The 17,271-nt window shown below is 49.0% G+C and overlaps 1 protein-coding gene across 1 annotated transcript; it reads right to left on the reverse strand.

The window, feature by feature from the left end:
* Nucleotides 1-271: 271 nt before the first annotated feature.
* LOC124798816 (trypsin-7-like) lies at nucleotides 272-16,963 on the reverse strand. The gene is made up of 3 exons (XM_047262346.1): nucleotides 16,937-16,963; nucleotides 8,274-8,472; nucleotides 272-552 (listed from the first exon to the last, which is right to left on the reverse strand). The coding sequence occupies exons 1-3, from the start codon at nucleotides 16,961-16,963 to the stop codon at nucleotides 272-274; spliced, it is 507 nt and encodes a 168-aa protein (XP_047118302.1).
* Between the last annotated feature and the right edge of the window lie 308 nt (nucleotides 16,964-17,271).

A 17,271-nucleotide genomic window follows, 5' to 3' on the forward strand; every position in this document is an offset into this window, starting at 1 on the left:
CTGCAAAACCAAGGAAAAGTAGCAAGCGCCACCGTAGGTTGGGGTCATTATTGCTGCCAGAGATTGCAACTCTGTGGACTAAATTCCCCTTGCAGGACATCTCCAAAATTCCGTCATTTGCTGTCCTTCCTGATCTTGCAGTTTTAATAAGCCAAAGTGTATTTAGAGGACACCATACAAGCATTCGGTAAAACGTGTGTATTTATTTAACAAGAAGATACAGATGATAATACCTGACGTGGTTGTATCTGCTGAGGAGAGCTGGTGAAGTCTAGATGCCGGCGGTGTCTCGGATCCAGGCCCTCAGATAGCCGACATTGGTCTGGACGGAGAGGCCGACTTCGCAGGAGCCGAGCCCCCACGAGACGATGCCCACCTGCGTGCCATTGTTGACCAGCGGGCCACCCGAGTCGCCGATGCACACGCCACGCGAGAACTCTCCAGAGCAGATCATGCGCTCCGTCACGGCATTCACAGCGACGAACACCTGGCGGCATGTCTCGTGGTCCACCACGTTGATGTCTACCGCCTGGACGGGCCGCTGCCGCTGTGCTGGTAACCCCAGCCACTGACCGTCACAGGCAGCCCACTCGGAGGATCGTAGCCCTCAGCTGGAAGTCCCACTTTCTGTACGTTGGGGCCCAGCGTGAAGGATCCGTTGACCTGTGAATCGAGCACGAACAGTGTAACCGACAGCCATTTGCCGTTTTTGTGCTGTCTAATCTTCTTAAGGCGACGTGACAGACACTACTCGTGATGAAGCAGCTGTGACACACACGTGAACATTTGAGGTAAAAGGATTGGAAAGGCAACGGCATAGCAAAGAGATGGGAAGGAAATAATGACTTCCAGCCTCACAGGCACTGCCGCAATGCAGAGTCGAGAGATGAAAATCGGTGACGCACCGGGACTCAAATTCGGATGCTCCGCTTCTATAGAACGGTTGCTCTAACAACCTTGGCCATCCCAAAATACTTTCCGTCAGACCCCAATTACCAACCTCTCGCTCGCTACACCATAACGATCTTCGACCGATTCCCGTAGAAGTTATGACGTTGGTTGTGTATCTGTACTGAAACTTTTTCATAAAACAGCCTCCGCTCCCATAGAAACGTTGGTATAGCTGGCGTCTGTTCTGTCTCATTAAGTTTATGTACAGCGGTTCGACAAAAACATGGAAATACAGCGAGAAGTGCATCCTTAAACATAAATAGAGATTCTAGGCATACCTGTATTTGTTATTGTTGTCCAAGAACGACACCAGTTCACATATCTTCAATACGTTCTATGGCGAACGTTACATGCGGAAAACTCATACCCGTTCCACTTACATCGAGTCCACAACCTTCGCACTGGTGACAGTGCCACACGGCTTGAATGTCGTCACTGGTTAAATGACAATTGTCCTGTTTCTTCCATTAATACTGTTCACTGATGAAGCCACGTTTAGACGGCATCGAATCAACAATACACGTAATAATCATCGATGGACACAGGAAAATCCACACGATACAGCAGAATCTAATTTCCACGTTTCTTTTCCGATCACTGTGTGGTGTAGCATGATCGGTAACATATTGGTTGATCCTGTCATTTCAGAAGAACGAATGGTGCGACTAATTTACTTGAATTTTTGAAGATTCGTTTGTTAAATACACTGAGGACTTTCTTGTGGCCACGCGAACCGCAGTGTACTTTCAACATGACGGTGCCCTTCTACATTTTCCCAGACATGTGGTGGAACATCTAAATGGTTCAAGTGGCTCTAAGCACTATGGGACTTAATATCTGAGGTCATCAGTCCCCTCGACTTAGAACTACTTAAACCTAACTAAGGATATCTTACACATCCATGCCCGACGCAGGATTCGAACCTGCGACCGTAGCAGCAGCGTGGTTCCGGACTGAAGGGCCTAGAACCGCTCGGCCACAGCGGCCGGCAGGTGACGCAACTCAACAGCATTTAACCTAATTGCTGGTTTTCGCGTTGCGGTACAATCAACTGGCCGCCAAGATCTCCAGACCTAATAACATCAAACTTTTGTCTGTGTGCTGGACCACGTTTTCTGGCGTATTATAGTATTTGAGAGTTGTAGCATCGCGTTTTAGTGCCTGAATAGTGTTAATTCGCGTACTCGTTTGCCTTCTGTTTTTGTTTTGAACGGCCAGTGTCGGTTGGTCACAGTCAGTGTGCTCCCTGCCGCCGTTGGATAAGCAGCTGCAGCAGCAAGTCGTATACTCCTAGCTCACTTATTTGGTACATAGTTTAATTCTGAATTTCTCTGCGTGTTTTTGGTACTTACATTGTTTAATTCATAAATTTCGGGCGTATTATAGTATTTGAGTGTTGTAGCATCGCGTTTTAGTACCTGAATAGTGTAAAATCGCGTAGTCTCCTTCCGCCGCCAAGCAGTGTGTCAGCAGTGCGCAAGTAGCAGCATTACTGCATTTACTAGGCAATCTTGTATTTTAATAACCGTTTAAATTTTGTGTCGATTTTTGCGCTCTCTGTAGATTAGTTCAGACGTTCTTTGCACAACAGTTTTTAGCATGGATACGGACTGAAACTGCTGTGTTCGGATGCAGGCTGAGTTGGCATCCATTCGCTCCCAGCTTCAGGCAGTGTTGGCTTTGGTCACACAGCTTGAGGCTGTTGCCAATGGGCATCGCTGTGGGGGTCCGGATGGGAGTTTGTCGGGGACGGCCAGCTCGTCCCACGCATCCCCCGATCGGACTACGACTGTGGTTGCCCGGGATACTGCCCGCATTGAGGCTGATCCCTCACCTGTGGTGGAGTGGGAGGTCGTCTCGAGGTGTGCCAGGGGGCGAAAGACATTCCGGAGGGCTCAACGGAAGGCCTCTCCAGTTTGTCTGACGAACCGGTTTCAGGCTCTGTCTCAGGCTGATACTGATCTTCGGCCTGACATGGCTGCTTGTCCTGTTCCAGAGGTTGCCCCTCAGTCTGCAAGATCTGGGCGGCCGCAGAGGGTGGGCTTACTGGTAGTTGGGAGCTCCAATGTCAGGCGCGTAATGGGGTCCCTTAGGGATATGGCAGCAAGAGAGGGGAAGAAAACCAATGTGCACTCCGTGTGCATACCGGGGGGAGTCATTTCAGATGTGGAGAAGGTCCTTCTGGATGCCATGAAGGGTACAGGGTGCACCCATCTGCAGGTGGTCGCTCATGTCGGCACCTATGATGTGTGTCGCTATGGATCGGAGGAAACCCTCTCTGGCTTCCGGCGGCTATCTGATTTGGTGAAGACTGCCAGTCTCGCTAGCGGGATGAAAGCAGATCTCACCACCTGCAGCATCGTCGACAGGACTGACTGCGGACCTTTGGTACAGAGCCGAGTGGAGGGTCTGAATCAGAGGCTGAGACGGTTCTGCGACCGTGTGGGCTGCAGATTCCTCGACTTGCGCCATAGGGTGGTGGGGTTTCGGGTTCCGCTAAATAGGTCAGGAGTCCACTACACGCAACAAGCGGCTACACGGGTAGCAGGGGTTGTGTGGCGTGGGCTTGGCAGCTTTTTAGGTTAGATGGCCTTGGGCAAGTACAGAAAGGGCAACAGCCTCAACGGGTGCGGGGCAAAGTCAGGACATGCGGGGACCAAGGAGCAATCGGTATTGTAATTGTAAACTGTCGAAGCTGCGTTGGTAAAGTACCGGAACTTCAAGCGCTGATAGAAAGCACCGAAGCTGAAATCGTTATAGGTACAGTAAGCTGGCTGAAGCCAGAGATGAATTCTGCCGAAATTTTTACAAAGGTACAGACGGTGTTTCGAAAGGATAGATTGCATGCTACCGGTGGTGGAGTGTTCGTCGCTGTTAGAAGTAGTTTATCCTGTAGTGAAGTAGAAGTGGATAGTTCCTGTGAATTATTATGGGTGGAGGTTACACTCAACAACCGAGCTAGGTTAATAATTGGCTCCTTTTACCGACCTCCCGACTCAGCAGCATTAGTGGCAGAACAACTGAGAGAAAATTTGGAATACATTTCACATAAACTTTCTCAGCATGTTATAGTCTTAGGTGGAGATTTCAATTTACCAGATATACACTGGGACACTCAGGTGTTTAGGACGGGTGGTAGGGACAGAGCATCGAGTGACATTATACTGAGTGCACTATCCGAAAATTACCTCGAGCAATTAAACAGAGAACCGACTCGTGGAGATAACAAACAGACCCGAACGTTTCGACTCTGTAAGTGCAGAACAGGGCATCAGTGATCATAAGGCCGTTGCAGCATCCCTGAATATGGAAGTTACTAGGAATATAAAAAAAGGGAGGAAGGTTTATCTGTTTAGCAAGAGTAATAGAAGGCAGATTTCAGCCTACCTAACAGATCAAAACGAAAATTTCTGTTCCGACACTGACAATGTTGAGTGTTTATGGAAATAGTTCAAGGCAATCGTGAAATGGGTTTTAGACAGGTACGTGCCGAGTAAATCTGTGAGGGACGGGAAAAACCCACCGTGGTACAACAACAAAGTTAGGAAACCACTGTGAAAGCAAAGAGAGCTTCACTCCAAGTTTAAACGAAGCCAAAACCTCTCAGACAAACAGAAGCTAAACGATGTCAAAGTTAGCGTAAGGAGGGCTATGCGTGAAGCGTTCAGTGAATTCGAAAGTAAAATTCTATGTACCGACTTGACAGAAAATCCTAGGAAGTTCCGGTCTTACGTTAATTTAGTAAGTGGCTCGAAACAGCATATCCAGACACTCCGGGATGATGATGGCATTGAAACAGAGGATGACACGCGTAAAGCTGAAATACTAAACACCTTTTTCCAAAGCTGTTTCACAGAGGAAGACCGCACTGCCGATCCTTCTCTAAATCCTCGCACAAACGAAAAAAATGGCTGACATCGAGATAAGTGTCCAAGGAATAGAAAAGCAACTGGAATCACTCAACAGAGGAAAGTCGACTGGACCTGACGGGATACCAATTCGATTCTACACAGAGTACGTGAAAGAACTTGCCCCCCTTCTAACAGCCGTGTACCCCAAGACTCTAGAGGAACGGAAGGTTCCAAATGATTGGAAAAAGAGCACAGGTAGTCCCAGTCTTCAAGAAGGGTCGTCGAGCAGTTGTGCAAAACTATAGACCTATATCTCTGACGTCGATCTGTTGTAGAATTTTAGAACATGTTTTTTGCTCGAGTATCATGTCGTTTTTGGAAACCCAGAATCTACTATGTAGGAATCAACATGGATTCCGGAAACAGCGATCGTGTGAGACCCAACTCGCTTCATTTGTTCATGAGACCCAGAAAATATTAGATACAGGCTCCCAGGTAGATGCTATTTTTCATGACTTCCTGAAGGCGTTCGGTACAGTTCCGCACTGTCGCTTGATAAACAAAGTAAGAGCCTACGGAATATCAGACCAGCTGTGTGGCTGGATTGAAGAGTTTTTAGCAAACAGAACACAGCATGTTGTTCTCAATGGAGAGACGTCTACAGACGTTAAAGTAACCTCTGGCGTGCCACAGGGGAGTGTTATGAGACCATTGCTTTTCACAATATATATAAATGACCTAGTAGATAGTGTCGGAAGTTCCATGCGGCTTTTCGCGGATGATGCTGTAGTATACAGAGAAGTTACAGCATTAGAAAATTGCAGCGAAATGCAGGAAGATGTCTAGCGGATAGGCACTTGGTGCAGGTAGTAGCAACTGACCCTTAACATAGACAAATATAATGTATTGCGAATACATAGAAAGAAGGATCCTTTATTGTATGATTATATGACAGCGGAACAAACACTGGTAGCAGTTACTTCTGTAAAATATCTGGGAGTATGCGTGCGGAACGATTTGAAGTGGAATGATCATATAAAATTAATTGTTGGTAAGGCGGGTACCAGGTTGAGATTCATTGGGAGAGTCCTTAGAAAATGTAGTCCATCAACAGAGGAGGTGGCTTACAAAACACTCGTTCGACCTATACTTGAGTATTGCTCATCAGTGTGGGATCCGTACCAGATCGGGTTGACGGAGGAGATAGAGAAGATCCTACGAAGAGCGGCGCGTTTCGTCACAGGGTTATTTGGTAACCGTGATAACGTTACGGAGATGTTTAACAAACTCAAGTGGCAGACTCTGCAAGAGAGGCGCTCTGCATCGCGGTGTAGCTTGCTCGCCAGGTTTCGAGAGGGTGCGTTTCTGGATGAGGTATCGAATATATTGCTTCCCCCTACTTATACCTCCCGAGGAGGTCACGAATGTAAAATTAGAGAGATTAGAGCGCGCACGGAGGCTTTCAGACAGTCGTTCTTCCCGCGAACCATACGCGACTGGAACAGGAAAGGGAGGTAATGACAGTGGCACGTAAAGTGCCCTCCGCCACACACCGTTGGGTGGCTTGTGGAGTATAAATGTAGATGTAGATGTAAAAAACGAAAGGTAAATACCTGTAATCACAAGTGCACCGAAGTTGACAGTGGGATATTCCAGAGAAAGAGGAGTATGTGTTCAAAGTCCCGTGGATAACGAGGTCATTAGAGACGGAGTGCAAGCTCGGAATAGGGAAGGATGGGGAGCGACATCGGCTGTGCCCTTTCAAAGAAACCAGCCCTTCATTTACCTATCACCTAAATTTGAACTGCCGGAAGTGGGTCTAAACCGTCGTCCTTCCGAACGCGAGTCCAGTGTACTAACCACTTCGTGGCCTCACTCGGTGGGATATTCCAATATTTACTGTGAACTGTACAATAGCTGTAATGTGAAGTTATACTTTGTGAAACGCATATTGAAACGTATACTAACTGTTGTAAATGTGTAAACTTGACATTCAAAAGACTAATAACAGTGTATATTATGTGTGTTCAATGTAGGGAACCACTCGGAATGAGGAAAAATGTGTTTTTTTTTTTTTTTTTTTTTTTTTTTTTTTTTTTTTTTTTTTTTTTTTTTTTTTAAAAGCGATCGTTCCTGTCACATCCCAGTTTACTGACCACTCTTAGACTCGTCGTAGGACACCAAGGATTGGCATAAAGGGAGGCAAATTCTCACCTTTCAGTAGTCTGGGTTGTCGTTATGCCATTACTCGCAAATAGCCATACATCTAATGAAAGTGTATATACGTTTGCATGTGTGCATGTATGACCCACATATCCGCCTAAACCACTCGACCAAATTCAACTGAACTTTGTTTACGTAGCACATAGAGCCACTGTGGGGTAACAACCGTGTCCATCTCAAAGGGGAAGCAGTGGGGGCGGAAAAGTGTCTTAGGTCATGAAGCGAAAAGAGGCAGACTACATTCATACTGCGTTTGAGAATGCGAGCACTTAGTGACTTGCAGCGAATTTTACACTTAACCTCAAACCTTTGAGGCGTTTACTCGCTGACACTCCGCACAAAAGGAGAAACGTTTATCGACTACTACCTTTTTACTGTTCGTCACCGCGCGGTGTAGCCGCGTAGTTTGAAGCGCCTCGCCGCGGTTCGCACGGCTCCCCCTGTCGGTGGTTTGAGTCCTCCCTCAGGCATGGATGTGGGTGTTGTCCTTAGCGTAAGCTAGATTAAGTAATGCGTAAAGCCTACTGGCCAATGATGATGGTTCAAATGGCTCTGAGCACTGAGGGAGCTCATCAGTCCCCTACAACTTAGAACTACTTAAACTTAACTAACATATGGACATCACACACATCCATGCCCGAGCCAGGATTCAAACCTGCGACGGCAGCGGTCGCGCGGTTCCAGACTGTAGCGCCTAGAACCGCTCGGCCATAGGGACCGATGTCCTTAGCAGTTTGGTCCAATAGGAACATACCACAAATTTGGAAATTCCGACTGTTGGTCGCATCAGGTAGGACGTTATAACTTCTTCTCAACAACTTATATTCGGAATAATTTTTCAGACAGTATTTAGGTAAGTCGTGGAACGTATCTCCAAAAACATATGCTTCGAAGACTCGTAGTTCAGGAGGTGTGAAGCTAAAAATATTGAGCAGCGTGAAAAAGAAACTGCAGTGCGATATTCGCTAGAGATACTGCTGAAACATGTGTACTGATATGAGTGAAATATGTTACATAAACGTACGTGTGATATATACAGTTGTTCTTACTAACGTTAAAAACATCCGAAGCGACGTAGATGACTGAAAAAGAAGTAACACTTGAGGTCGCAGATGTCGGGACTAATGTTGAACATGTGACGTGACCAGATGTCCTACCTCACCGCACTTACACTTTCTGAACCTATCGGCTTGTCGCACCTGATCATCCCAAGCCATGTGGCTTTATGTCGGTGTGCCTCTCGGCCACGGTCGGAGGACCCCGCCCGCAGCGCCAAGTAGTACAGGTGGACGTCCTCGACGCAGTGGCCGGCGGTCAGCGCCCAGGAGGGGCCTATGAGCGACGCGCCGCACCGCTGGTCGCCGCCGAGCTCGAAGGCCAGCTGCCAGGGGTGGTCGGCGATGCTGGCCTCATGGCCGCCGACGATGCGCTCGTGGGCGCCGGTCCGCTGCCGGACGGCGGACGGCCACGCCGCGGCCGCCGACAGCAGCAGCAGCAGCCACAGACACGGCCACCAGGTCACTGTGGCGGGGCGCGACATCCTGGGCTGTGGTGCGCGCCTCCTGTCCCCGGCCCTCTTTATACTCCTGCTGGCCGAGAAAATAATGGCACCACTCGGAGTCTTATCTCCGTCCGGTACAGATCATAAGTGCCACTGCACTGATATCACTCAGATTATCATATTTCTTTACATCTCTCATGTTTGATCACATCGCGAGGCACTAAAGCATAATTTTTTAAAGCACATTGTGGCAAAGGAGAATTTTATTTAGAGTAAGACACTAAGTACACTACTGGCCATTAAAATTGCTACACCACGAAGATGTGCTACAGACGCGAAATTTAACCGACAGGATGAGCATGCTGTGATATGCAAACGATTAGCTTTCCAGAGCATTCACACAAGGTTGGCGCTGGTGGCGACACCTACAACGTGCTGACATGAGGAAAGTTTCCAACCGAATTCTCATACTCAAACAGCAGTTGACCGGCGTTGCCTGGTGAAACGTCGTTGTGATGCCTCGTGCGGTTTATCGTATCGCGACATTGCTGCTCACGTTTGTCGAGATCCAATGACTGTTAATAGAATATGGAATCGGTGGGTTCAGGACGGTAATACGGAACGCCGTGCTGGACCCCAACGGCCTCGTATCACTAGCAGTCGAGATGACAGGCATCTTATGCGCATGGCTGTAACGGATCGTGCAGCCACGTCTCGATCCCTGAGTCAACAGATGGGGACGTTTGCAAGACAACAACCATCTGCACGAACAGTTCGACGACGTTTGCAGCAGCATGGACTATCAGCTCGGAGACCATGGCTGCTTTTACCCTTGACGCTGCATCACAGACAGGAGCGCCTGTGATGGTGTACTCAACGACGAACCTGGGTGCACGAATGGCAAAACGTCATTTTTTCGGATGAATCCATGTTCTGTTTACAGCATCATGATGGTCGCTTCCATGTTTTCCGACATCACGGTGAACGCACATTGGAAGCGTGTATTCCTCGTCGCCATACTGGCGTATCACGCGGGGTGATGGTATGAGGTACCATTAATGCTTACAAGTCTCGGTCATCTCTTGTTCGCATTGACGGCACTTTGAACAGTGGACGTTACATTTCAGATGTGTTCCGACCCGTGACTCTACCCTTCATTCGATCCCTGCGAAATCCTACATTTCAGCAGGATAATGCACGATCGCATTTTTTTTTTTGCGGTTTTAGGGCACAAAACTTCTATGGTCATTAGCGCCCAGCCCGTGACTTAGGAAACAGGAAAAAACCGATATTTAAAACCAGCAGCAATGGGAACAAAGTCATAAAATTTGAGAAACTAAAAGCAGAAGGAATGCTACACTACAGAAAGGGGATGGTTGTCCCCAAAAAAAGCTTCAAATGACTGACGTCATTTCACTGTCACTAATAAACTGGAGAACGCGGTCGGCTGAGCGCGTGTCATCTGTTAAAATCGACGATAGATCAGGCGATAGCTGTAGACGGGAGCGTAACGGATTAAAATAGGGGCATTCAATTAAAAGGTGTCTGACCGTCCACAGCTGAGAGCAGTGGGGACAGAGTGGGGGAGGATCGCCGCTTAAAAGATGTCGATGGCTAAAAAGACAGTGCCCTATCCGGAGTCTAGCTAAAATTACCTCCTCCCGACGACGCGCATGCCATAAATAAGCAACTTGGCTACATAAACCGCTCCGTAGATCGGTGAAGGGAAGCGACTGAATAGCTAGCCGAGGAAGAGAGACTGCAGCCTTGGCCGCTATATCGGCCGCCTCATTCCCACAGATACCAGCGTGTCCCGGGAGCCAGAGGAACGCCACCGAGACGCCCCCCAGGTGGAGCAAGCGCAGACAGTCCTGAATCCGGTGGACCAGAGGGTGCACAGGGTGAAGAGCTTGGAGACTGAGGAGAGAGCTGAGAGAATCTGAGCAGATTACGTACTGTATCCGCTGATGGCGGCGGATGTAGTGGACAGCCTGGAGAACAGCGTAAAGCTCCGCAGTATAAACCGAACACTGGTCGGGAAGCCGAAAGTGATTTGGGGTGTCGCCAATAGTATAGGCACTCCCTACACCTAACGATGTTTTCGAGCCGTCGGTGTAAATAAATGTGGCGTCCGTCATTTGTGCACATAGAGCAGCAAATGCCCGACGGTAAACAAGTGTAGGGGTACCATCCTTGGGAAATTGACATAGGTCACGGAGCAAGTAGATCCGGGGACGGAGCCAAGGCGGTGCTGTACCCCAAGCTGTCAAGAAAGTTTTAGGAAAGCGGAGGGAAAGAGAATGGAGCAGTTGACGGAAGCGGACTCCCGGGGGTAGTAGGGAGGAGGAGCGGCCTGCATACCCTACATCAAAGGAGGCGTCGAAAAAAAGGTCATGGGCTGGATTAGCAGGCATGGAAGACAGATGGCTAGCATAACGACTCAGAAGGACTGCCCGCCGATTGGACAGCGGAGGTTCAGCAGTCTCAGCATAAAGGCTTTTCACAGGGCTGGTGTAAAAAGCTCCAGACACTAAACGTAATCCACGGTGGTGGATAGAGTCGAGACGCCGACGAATAGACGGCCGAGCAGAGGAGTAGACTATGCTTCCATAATCCAATTTCGAGCGCACTAAGGCGCGATAGAGGCGGAGAAGGACCACTCGGTCCGCTCCCCAGGAGGTACCATTCAGGACACGGAGGGTGTTAAGGGAACGCAGACAGCGAGCCGAAAGATAGGAAACGTGGGAGGACCAGCACAGTTTTCTGTCAAAATTAAGACCCAAGAATTTAGCGACGTCGGAAAATGGAATGTTGACAGGACCTAGATGTAAGGAGGGTGGAAGAAACTCCTTACGTCGCCAAAAATTAACACAAACGGTCTTACTGGGTGAGAAACGGAAGCCGGTTTCGATGCTCCACGAGTGGAGGCGATCGAGACATCCTTGAAGACGTCGTTCAATAAGGCTTGTCCGTTGAGAGCTGTAGTAGATCGCAAAATCGTCCACAAAGAGGGAGCCCGAGACATCAGGAAGGAGACAATCCATAATTGGATTTATGGCGATGGCAAAAAGTACAACACTCAGCACGGAGCCCTGGGTTACTACGTTTTCTTGGGAGAAAGTACAGGAGAGAGTAGTGTTCACCCGCACCCTAAATGTGCGCTCTGCCGTAAATTCGCGAAGAAAAAGGGGCAGCCGGCCTCGAAAGCCCCAAGAGAACAGTGTGCGGAGGATGCCTGTCCTCCAACAGGTATCGTATGCTCTCTCCAGATCAAAATATATTGCTACCGTTTGGCGTTTCCGGAGAAAATTGTTCATGATATAAGTGGAGAGAGCAACAAGATGGTCAACTGCAGAACGATGCTTTCGGAATCCGCATTGGGCAGGTGTTAAAAGACTGCGGGATTCCAGCCACCAAGCTAAACGGTAATTCACCATACGCTCCAAAACCTTACAGAAACTACTCGTGAGAGAAATGGGGCGATAGCTAGAGGGGACATGTTTGTCCTTTTTCAGGTTTCGGAACGGGAACGACGATAGCTTCTCGCCATTGCCTGGGAAAAGTACTGTCGGTCCAAATTCGATTATAAAGGCGAAGGAGGAAACGCAGACTATGGGTGGATAAATGCAGCAACATTTGGACATGGATACCATCCGGTCCTGGGGCGGAGGAGCGAGAAGAAGAGAGGGCATGTTGGAGTTCCCGCATGGAGAAAACAGTATTGTAGCTTTCGTGATTTTGAGAGGAGAAAGCAAGATGTCGCACTTCCGCTGCACGTTTCTTCGGGAGAAATGCTGGCGGGTAATTGGAAGAGCTCGAAATCTCAGCAAAGTGCTGACCCAATGAGTTAGAAATTGCGACGGGGTCCACTAAGGTATCATGCGTGACAGTGAGCCCAGAGACCGGGGAGAAACTAGGTGCGCCTGAGAACCGTCGAAGCCGACTCCAAACTTCCGACGAGGGAGTGAACGTGTTAAATGACCTAATAAAGAATTTCCAGCTTGCCTTCTTGCTATCGCGGATGACGCGACGGCATCGCGCACGGAGCTGCTTATAGCGGATACAGTTGGCCAAAGTAGGATGGTGACGGAAAATGCGAAGAGCACGTCGCCGCTCACGTATTGCGTCACGGCATGCCTCGTTCCACCAAGGAACTGGGGGGCGCCGGGGCAATTCGGAGGTGCGTGGTATTGAACGTTCCGCAGCTGTAAGAATAACGTCGGTAATATGTGTGACCTCATCGTCGACGCTGGGAAAGCGACGGTCATCGAATGTCGCTAGAGACGAAAAAAGTGTCCAATCGGCTTGGGCAAACTTCCAGCGTCGCGGGCGCATATATGGCAGTTGAGGCTGGAGTCTAAGGACACATGGAAAGTGGTCACTCGAGTGTGTATCATCAAGGGCGAACCATTCGAAGCGCCGAGCTAGCGGAATAGTACCGACGGCAAGATCCAAATGAGATAAATTTGTCGTGGAGGCAGACAAAACTGTGGGGACCCCAGTGTTGAGGCAAACTAGATCCGCTTGGTGGAAGACGTCTAGCAATAGGGAGCCACGTGGACAAGGATGTGGAGATCCCCAAAGCGGGTGGTGGGCATTGAAGTCCCCAGCCAGCAAATATGGGGGTGGAAGCTGACCAAGAAGATGAAGGAGATCAGCTCGTGCCATTGGTGTGGACGATGAAATGTATACAGTACAAAGAGAGAACGTGTATCCAGAAAGAGAAAGACGGACGGCGACAGCTTGGAAGGAACTGTTTAAGGGGATTGGGTGATAATGGAGAGTATCATGGAGAAGAATCATGAGTCCTCCATGGGCTGGGGTGCCTTCAACAGAGGGGAGGTCATATCGGATGGACTGAAATTGAGGGAGAACAAAGCGGTCATGGGGACGCAGCTTTGTTTCCTGAAGACAGAAGATGACCGGCGAGTAGGATCGTAAGAGGATCGACAATTCATCCCGATTGGCTCGAATGCCGCGGATATTCCAGTGGATAATGGACATAGGGTGAACAGAAAATTGAGGACTGTGACCAAGGTCACTGTCAACTCAACGACTGCTCAGAGCTTGCGACCGACAGCATGGAATGGCATTCAGCCGAAGGCAGAAGATCCTGATCCATAGGTTCGTCAGGAGCAGCTCCTGCCACCAGCGATCGGCCGGTTGACCGGCCACCAGCAGTGCGCCTCGGCGACACAGAAGATGGCCGAGGGCGATTTCCGCCAGGTGGTGCTGTAGATGGGACACGCCTTGGCGGAGAAGGAGAGGAACTGGGTTTCTTTGTAGCCTTCTTGGAAGTATGATGTTTAGATGAAGGAGAAACCGATGGTTGTGAAGTTGCGGTACGTAAAAACTCTTCACGAGTATGCTCTTTTTTCGGAAACTTCGAGTCTGACTTTTGGGCTCGAGATTTAGCAGAACCCGACGAAGGGTGAGCCATAGAGTGGGCAGGCGAAAGCGGGGAGGTTGAACGGGCGATCTTTGCGCTGGCCGATCTGACGACCGTGGCACTAAAGGTGAGGTCGCAAGTCTGCGTGGCCACCTCCTTTGTTGGCCCAGGAGAAGCAAGGACAGTGCTGTATTTTCCTGTCTGAGGCACAGTGGGCTGTCGACTGGCGAATAATTTTCGAGCAGCAAAGGTCGACACCTTTTCCTTCACTCTTATTTCCTGGATGAGCTTTTCGTCCTTAAAAACGGGGCAATCTCGAGAGGAAGCAGCGTGGTCACCCATACAGTTGATGCAGCGAGGGGATGGAGGTGGACAAGCACCCTCATGGGCATCCTTGCCACACGTAACACATTTGGCCGGATTGGAACAGGACTGGCTGGTGTGATTGAACCGCTGACATCGATAGCAACGCGTAGGGTTTGGAACGTAAGGGCGAACGGAAATTATCTCATAGCCTGCTTTGATTTGCGATGGGAGTTGAAATTTGTCAAATGTCAAGAAGACAGTGCGGGTTGGAATGATGTTCGTGTCAACCCTTTTCATAACCCTATGAACAGCCGTTACGCCCTGGTCAGACAGGTAGTGCTGAATTTCTTCGTCAGACAATCCATCGAGGGAGCGTGTATAAACGACTCCACGCGAGGAATTTAAGGTACGATGCGGTTCCACCCGGACAGGGAAGGTGTGGAGCAGAGAAGTACGCAGAAATTTTTGTGCCTGGAGGGCGCTGTTTGTTTCTAACAACAGGGTGCCATTCCGTAATCTGGAACAAGACTTTAGAGGACCTGCAATTGCGTTGACACCTTTCTGAATAATGAAAAGGTTGACCGTGGAGAAGTCGTGACCTTCGTCAGACCGAGAAACAACAAGGAACTGTGGCAACGATGGAAGAACTGTCTGTGGCTGAGACTCAGTGAACTTACGTTTGTGAGCAGACATAGTGGAATGTGAGGAAACCATTGCGGAAGAATCCCCCATGATTACCGGCGTCTTCGATGGCGCGCTCCTGCCTTGTGGGAGCCCGCCTTAGGTGATTGTTCACACCTCAGGTCACACCTCCCGACAACGGACGGAGGGACCAATCGGCAATTTCGGAAGGTATCAGCTCGGGTAATCACCCCTCTCTGGGCCTGGCCGTTACCAGGGGGTACGTACGTGTCCTACCTGTCTACCCGGGGCGGGGAATTACGCGTTACCCCGTCACCGGCTACGCATGGAAGTGCGTGGGTCGGCCTTCAGACACGCACAGGGTGGAAGAAAGAGACAGGGAAAGGAAAGAAGAGAGGTCTCAAACGCCGCAGCGGAGAAAAGGGTAAAGAGAAGAGGTAAAGAGAAGAGGTAAGGAAAAGAGAAGGACGAAGAAAGATGAAGACATACAAGCAAGGAAGGCGAAGAATGCGGTACATTTACAAGCGTCCGTCTCCGGACGTAGGCACAAACCATACTCCCAGAGGGGGAGAAAGGGAAGGAAAGAGCCAGAGGTGAGGGGGGGGGGGGCGAAGATGGGGGATGGGGAAGGATACGGAAAGGGAAGGTATGCAGCCTGGAAAGGAAGGAAGGCCACATTAGCTCGGGGTCCCGTGCTCGCTACGCACGTATCCACAAAAGAGTTGTGGATCCCCTGGGGGGGCACGACCGCATGTTGCAGGTCCTGTACTGGCCTTTCTGGATGCAGAAAATGTTCGAATGCTGATATGGCCAGCACATTCTCCAGATCTCTCACCAATTGAAAACGTCTGGTCAATGATGGCGGTGCAACGGGCTCGTCACAATACTGGCTCGTCACTACTCTTGATGAACTGTGGTATCGTGTTGAAGCTGCATGGACAGCTGTACCTGAACACGCCATCCAAGCTCTGTTTGACCCAATGCCCAGGCGTATCAAGGCCCTTATTACTGCCAGAGGTAATTGTTGTGGGTACTGATTTCTCAGGTTCTATGCACCCAAATTGCGTGAAAATGTAATCACATGTCAGTTCTAGTATAATATATTTGTCCAATGAATACCCGTTTATCATCTGCATTACTTCTTGGTGTAGCAATTTTAATGTCCAGTAGTGTAGTAATAAACTGAAGTGACAAGCGTCACGGGATAGAGTATACAGATGGCGGTAGTACAGCGTACAGTATCCAACGGGATTCAACAATTATCTCTCACTGTAGACAACGCAGTGGCCGGCAGCCTTCACTTAACGACCGAGAGCAACATCGTTTGCGTACAGTTGTCAGTGTTAACAGAGCAACAACACTGCGTGAATTAACGGCAGAAATCAATGTGGGGCGTACGACGAATGTAACTGGCGTTAATGAGCGACGGCAACAGAGGACCGAGCGCCTTCCCTAACAGCACGATATCGCCTGCAGAGCCTCTTCTAGGCAGGAGACTTACAACGACTTGTTGAGTTCATGCCACGTCCGGATGCTACACTAGCCCGGCAAAACGGAGGTCGGCCACGATATTAGGAGGTATCCTATGACTCTTGTCACCTCCGTTTATAATCGTTTGGGTGGCCATCTTCCTCAATAGCTGTTGTATGAAATTTCTCTTCTTTTTCTTTTCTTTTAGGTCTACTAAGGTCCACAAGGCTCGTTTTGACGCTTTACGAGTGTCTTCTCTTTTTTCTTAGCCGAGAAACCTTTCATTTTATGCCTTTGGGCAGGCTTCCTCTCTGCACTGGAAATACTCCTTGCACATTGATGTGCAGTAATTTGGATCGGTTTCGTATAGTTCCTAATGGAATTTCAAGTTATTCGAAGGCTGGTTTCATTGTGGTGATCCATTTTCTCTCCGAGATTTTTTATCTGTCGTGATGAAGATCTTATTCGTGAGTATGGTAGAATTGATGGTGTTAAGATGTCCACAGAGAGACAATCGCATTTTATGGCTGCTTGGAAATGGTACTACTCACTGTTGTGTGTTAGCCTTTTATCCTGTAGGTGCCATCCGCTTCTCTTACTGACCTTAGTATTTTCCTTAAGATTTTCCATCCCTTGAGCTCTAGTTTCCTGAGCGGAACATTCCTGTTCGTCAAGTGGCATTCAGAGGGGTACAGTACGGAGGCCGTGCTACTGAGTCGTGATCTTTAACTTTAAGCTTCTTTTAAAGCTACTTGGAGATGTAAATGTTCTTGTAGGAGTGATATACCGTCTCCAGCTTGGCATATCTGGTATCTGTTGCCGAATTCTCACTCTCATTTGACGAAGTCCACTGTCCTAAATAACTGACATGGGCTGGTGGCCAACAACTATTAGTCTACACAAAGAAAGCATCAAAAATTGCCGTAAACGAAAATATA

Source organism: Schistocerca piceifrons, chromosome 5 (genome assembly GCF_021461385.2).
Source record: "Schistocerca piceifrons isolate TAMUIC-IGC-003096 chromosome 5, iqSchPice1.1, whole genome shotgun sequence".
NCBI classification, from domain to species: Eukaryota; Metazoa; Arthropoda; class Insecta; order Orthoptera; family Acrididae; genus Schistocerca; species Schistocerca piceifrons.